The sequence below is a fragment of the Pinus tabuliformis genome, chromosome X (assembly GCF_031772625.1).
Source record: "Pinus tabuliformis cultivar Carrire ecotype Pingquan chromosome X, CPIR1, whole genome shotgun sequence".
Lineage (NCBI taxonomy): Eukaryota > Viridiplantae > Streptophyta > Pinopsida > Pinales > Pinaceae > Pinus > Pinus tabuliformis.
In genome coordinates, this window is record NC_142308.1 from 1,291,508,550 (window position 1) to 1,291,514,795 (window position 6,246).

The window sequence follows — 6,246 nt, forward strand, 5'->3', positions numbered from 1 at the left end:
AACACAACGAAGAATTCTCTCCGTTCCTCTTGGCAATAACACAGGGTATCCCACTGCTCTGTCACTAGGGAGGACAGGCGAGGGAGAATCTTCAGCCACGGCGCTCGTAGCACCCACAACAACTGACAGAAGAAAACAATTGCTAAAACCAACTTGCGCAGCGAGCCTCTCACCCTGAGAATGGCTCATCCCCATGCCCAGCTTGAATTTATCAGTCTCAACATTCTCTTGGAGCTCGGGCGCCATAAATGCGCACTGCAGCCATTCGAATTCTCCTTTGTATTCATTAACAGCCCTGAGGTGAAGCCCCATCACTTAATACTTCGGCGGCTATCTCATCTGCCCTCCTTAAATCACCACGAGGCAGCACATGCAAGCCATGTGGCCTCCGTCCCTCTGCTTAGCGAACACCCGCATCCGGGGAGTTTGCTACAGTCCTGGACCTGGGGACGATTTTGTATAATGTCCATGGTTCCTGAAAGAAGGACCTGGTCATTTTCTACCCCAATATTGGCTAGGAGATCAGCTATCTTATTGCCCTCTCTTCTTATGTGATTAAAGGAGACTGCTCTGTTATTGCGAAGATAGTTTTCCATGATGTTTAGCCTGGCTTCTAATCTCCAGCTTGTGGCAATTTTCCTGGCTTGGGAACCCTGCTCGATGTGTGTGGCCACGTTGATGATAAGCTAGGAGTCCCCTTCCACAATTAGGGGTTGGAGATTGAGCTTTTTCGCTAGTAATAGACCTTTCCAGAGTCCCTCAAGTTGAGCGGAGTTGTTTGTATCCCACCCCATGTTTCCAAAGTAGATCTGTAGGGGGGTGCCAACATGGTTCCTCAGAATTCCCCTGAATCCCGCAGCTCCCGGATTGCCCTTAGAAGCCCCATCAAAGTTGAGTTTGAAGGAGTTGAATGGAGGGGCCTTCCAGCAGCTGTTGTCCTTGGTGTTGCTATCAGAAGGGCGAGGCTTGAAGCTCTCTTGAGGCAATTGCAGAAGCCAATTGTCAAGGATGTTTTTCTCATTATCTGCTGAAGGGAGATCCTCCTTCGTCCAAGTTCGGAGCAGCATGGATTCTTGAAGATTCCAGTGTATCCTGTTCCAAATTTCTTCAATAGGAGAGCTCTTGTTTTTGAAAATGCGTTGATTTCTTTCCTTCCAGATATTCCATAGGACTATGCCCAAGATGATTTTCCACAGGTGATTGAGAATCTCACAGTTGTAGGGATTTTTTGGCCATTGCCTTATGGTATCGATGATGTCGTTGTCCCCTGTACTTCTTTTTTGGCATCTAAAACTCACCTTTTCCCATAGCTGATTGGCCAAGGGACAGGTATCTAAGAGATGTTGTAGGGTTTCTTCGCTCTGAAAGCAATTATAGCAAACGGAGGGGCCATGGAAGCTTCTGCTTCTCAGTTTGTCCCAAGTGAGGATTCTTTTATGTCCTACTAGCCAGAGGAAATAGGAAATTTTTGGCCATGATCCAAGGTCCCAAAGTCTACTCCATAAAGGATCTGTAGGAGAGGGAAAATTGCAGACCAACTTGTAGGCTTCAGAGGTGGTGAAGGAACCTTTGGGTTGATACCCCCATCTGAGGATGTCGTTATCTTCATGATACCTTATGCTCCTTTTCCTCAGCTCCGTCTCTAGTGCTTCTATCTCCTGTGCGTTTGGGCTACTAAGAATTTGATTGCTTTGTCTCCATTTTCTATATCCGGGCTCCATTACCTGCACCCAGAAATTCTTGATTTTGTCCTGTTGCTGCTCCTGCCTGTCCGGAATCATATGCGGAGGGAGAACACTAGTGAGTCTAGGCATTTGGTTCCAAGCGTCTGTCCAGAATCTTGCTATGCTACCATTCCTTATCTCCCAAAAGCTGTGCTGTTGTATTAAATGATAGTGCTGTTTGGCAGCATTCCAGATCAACGACCCTTTTTCAGTGGGGATGAACCTGATGAGCTCTTCTTGAGGTCTGTTGTTGGTGTATTTGGCCGTCCAAATTTTTACCCATGGCTTTTTTGGGTTAGTGATCCAGTGCCACCAAATCTTAGCGTTCATTATGGAGTTACTGTGCTCTGGGTCTCTTAGCCCAATGCCTCCCTTATCCTTGGGCATGCAGACATCAGTCCATTTAACCAGAGCCCATTTTCGGTTTGTGGCTGAACTGCCCCAAAGAAAGTCCCGTTGTATATTTCTTATTCTTTTTAGGACCCACTTGGGGGCGGCTAGAATGGAGAATAGGTAAAGAGGAATGGCCTGAAGAACAGATTTGATGAGCACCACTCGGCTGGCAAGGTTTAGAGATCTGTAAGTCCAGAGGTTGAGGCGGGTTTCGAGCTTCTCTAAGAGAGCACTCCAAGCTGGTTGCTTGATAGCGGAAGCAGTGAGGGGAGCACCAAGATATTTGGAGGGGAGGGTAGCAGGGGGGAAGCCAAGAATGCGGGTGACAACAGCTTTAACCGAGGGAGGAGTATGAAAGAAGAATATTTGCAACTTGGAGGTGTTGACATGGGTCCCAGAAGCCTCTGAGAAGTCGTTGAGGAGAGATTTGAAGCGGGAGGCTTCCTGGGCAGAAGGGTAGCCAAAAAGCATGGTGTCATCAACAAATTGCTGATGAGATGTAGCAGGGGTGTTGTGGACTGTTATGCCTTTGAGTTGCTTGGAATGGAGGGCCTGTTTGATGTGTCTGCCCAAGCCTTCAGCCATCAGAACAAAAAGAAAGGGGGATAGGGGGTCGCCTTGCCTGATGCCCCGGGAGGGCTTGAAAGGACGAGAGGGGAAATCGTTCACCAAGATAGAGAAGTGAGTGGAGGTGATTAAGCTCATTATCCAGTGAATTAAGTCCAACTGAGCTTGTCAAAGGCTTTGGAAAGATCCAGTTTGAGAATCATACCTGCTTGTTTAGAGTGCTTGAGGGAATGAATTATCTCGTGTGTGAGGAGGATGCCATCCATTATTTGTCGTCCTTCCACGTACCCCGACTGCTCCGGAGAAATGAGTAGAGGTAGGAGGGGCTTTAGCCTATTTGCAATGACTTTTGATATGACTTTGTAGATGACGTTGCATAGAGCGATGGGCCTGAACTTATCAGGGGTGATGGAGTTGTCCTCTTTGGGTATGAGAGTAATGAAAGTGGAGTTGATGGAGGGGAGGAGCCAGCGCATGGTTCTGGGTTCCTCAACAATCTGCCAGACCTCCATTTTTATCATATCCCAAAAGGCATGGAAGAACGTTGTGGTAAAGCCATCTGGGCCTGGTGCCTTGCCGTCTTTAAGCTGAGCCATTGCATTGTCTACTTCCTGCAGAAGAATAGGACGCATGAGAAGCTCATTGTGATCCTCCGTGATGATTTTTGGCACATTTCTGATTATTTTTTCAATAGCCTGTTGCCTATCATCGCTTGGTTCCTGGTGGACCTGTTGGAAGTGGTTTAGGAGAACCTCTTCTATTTCCTCATGCTTCTCGACTTTTTCCCCTGACTGATTTTGGATGAAGGGGATAGTATTGTGCATTCTTCTCTGCACCGTGGTTCTGTGGAAAAATTTGGTGTTGCGCTCCCCCTCCTTCAGCCATCGGACTCTTGATTTTTGCCTCCAATAGATTTCCTCCTGCTTTCTCCTTTCTTCCAGCTGACTGTGTAGGTGCCTCTCCTGGTCCAGGGTAGCTTCTGTATGCCCTTCTGTGATTATCTTTCGTTGGAGATTCATCAGCTCTTGATTCAGTTCTTGTTGTGCTTTGAATATGTTGCCAAAGGTCTCCGTGTTCCATATTTTTAGTTGATTTTTTAGAAATCTCAGCTTCTGTTGAAATTGGTACATTTTCGCTCCTTCTGGGGGAACGAAAGATTCCCAAGTGGTCTTGACAAAATCCTTGAATGCAGGGTGCGACAGCCAGAATCCCTCAAAGCGGAATGGTCTTTTGGTCAGATCTCCTGGTCTCCTCCATTGTAAGGCAATCGGCCAGTGATCCGAACCGGTGTGTGCCAAAATTTCCGCTGAGATATCTCCCCCTAAGTGTACCGCATTATCAGAGATGAGAAAGCAGTCTAATTTGGAAGCGATTTGGGATTTACCAGTTCTGCGATTGCTCCAGGTAAAGGTACCATTAACGAACGGCAGATCGATTAGAGACGCATCTTGGATGAAGTCCTTAAAGCGAGCAACTTCCGGCTCCAATCTTATTCTACCTCCTATCTTTTCCTCGCTGTTGGTGATCATATTAAAGTCTCCTGCCACAATCCATAGAGGATGTCTTCTATTATTGCTTAAAGCTTCTATGGTGTCTAGTAGCATGATCTTGCTTCCTGTTTCTTGAGGAAAATAGACATTAGAAAGATTACCATGAATATTGGTGCCCAGAATATGGAAGGCTGCCTGTATAAGGTGATGAGAGGCATGAAAATCTGTGAGAGTTACTGCTTGAGTGTTCCATGCTATGGCTAATCCTCCTGAAGCTCCCATGGCATCTACAGCTACCGATCGACAGCCTGGCCATGCTTTTGAAAGTATATTGCCTAGGGTGGAACTGTTACATTTGGTTTCCTAGAGAAAGCACATCTGCGGCTTTTCCATTTTGATCATGTTTTTTAACATCCTAAGTTTTCTGGGGCTGTTGAGCCCTCTTATGTTCCAGGATACAAGCTTGATGGTTCAACTATTGTTGGAAGGCCTGTAGTACTTCGTTAACTTAGCATATCTACCTGAATCTACCAGGATTTTCCCCACCTCAATGGTTCGCTGAAGGTCTGTTTTCCTTCCTCTCTTCTTGGAATCCTTTGGGTGCAGGCTGCCATCCCAAGGACTACCTGGTTGTATTCCGAATTTGTGTTGATGGAAGGCTTTTGAAATGACTTCTTCGAGCTTGTCGAGCTGGAGCTCAGATATGGAATCATATGCTCGCTTTTTACATGCTTGTTCCAATTCCAGAATATCCAGACCAATTAGGTCTACACTCTCTGGCTCTTCTACCATCTCTGCACTTCATTGCTGTCTTCTATATTGTTTTCTGCGTCCTTGGGTGCATCTTCCTTGCCGTCCACTTCCATGATCTTGTGAATCTCCTCTGGGTCTTTCTGACTTCTGCTTAGGATAGAAGGGGAGAGGATGGGGGTGTGAGATTTGGAGGGGGGATCAGAGGGAGGTGGGTGAGAGGAAGAAGAAGGGCGTGAATGGATGGGGTTAGAGGTCAGGGGTTGATCCTCAGGGGTATTAGAAAGAATGTCAAAGCTGTTCTTGGAGGCTGGATCTGAGGGTCTGTTGGGCTAGGGTTTGGTTCCATTCTGAGGCTTTTTATGCGAGCGCTTTCGGCTTGAGACTTTGGTGAAGCCGTCTTGGGACGGATTATCAGAAGAGGCAGGGGGGTTGACTTTGGCATTTAGGGGACAGTCTCTGAAGAGATGCCCCAGTGCATGGCATTTTCTGAACCTGAAGGGCACGTGTTCGTAGTCAAGCGGCTGGATCCATTCTTCGTCTCTGTGGGCAAGGGTTATCGACTCTGGTAGCGCTTCATTTAAGCGAATAAAAACACAGATACGAGCATAGGAGACATACTTACGCGATTTAGTTTCTTCTGCTGCTCTGATGTATGTTCTCACTCCATTTCCAATGCCCCTGAGTGTTTCTTCTGCCCAGTATTCGTCTGGAAGAGAGTATAATCTGATCCATACCAGAGTCCAGGTAAGGTCTTCTTTGTCTGGGTTAAATCTTGGAATCCATTCTCTCAGATATAGTCCTGTTGCATTAAAAAAGTAAGGCCCTCCTTCCAGGACCCTGTATTTGTCCTCGAGACAGAAGAAAATTGCGGTGAAGAAGCCTTTCGGCCCCAGTTGAAGCGTGACATCTCCCTTGGGTTTCCATTTTGCCGCAATCCAACCATATAAAGCTCTTTCAGTCGGCCAAAACCCAATGAACTTCCCAATGAGGGCATGATCCTTCATATACTCTATTCTTCTTTCTATTATGTCGTCAGGCAGTTCTATTCGTGGCCGTTCTTTGGCCACTGGTCGACAGGTTGATGAGGATATCTTTAGGCTTGGATCTGGAGTTTCTTGTCTCTCTTGCTCATTGTTGTCCTTGTTGTTCCGATGGCCTGTCTCCTTTTCACTATTTTGCTACTGTTTCCCCTTGTTGAGGACGTCCGGGTCCACTGAACCGAAGATAACAGTTTTCTCAGGCATATGCTGTGAAGGGGAGGGCTCTGGCACCCCCCCCTGAGGTTGATCCATTGCCCTCTGCTCGTACCCTGCAGCCCT

At 47.0% G+C, this 6,246-nt stretch overlaps 1 protein-coding gene across 1 annotated transcript; it reads right to left on the bottom strand.

Moving 5' to 3' along the window:
- Positions 1 to 5,256: 5,256 nt before the first annotated feature.
- Positions 5,257 to 5,931, bottom strand: LOC149144770 (uncharacterized). Its single transcript, XM_089452266.1, has one exon. The coding sequence runs from the start codon at positions 5,929 to 5,931 to the stop codon at positions 5,257 to 5,259; it is 675 nt and encodes a 224-aa protein (XP_089308392.1).
- Between the last annotated feature and the right edge of the window lie 315 nt (positions 5,932 to 6,246).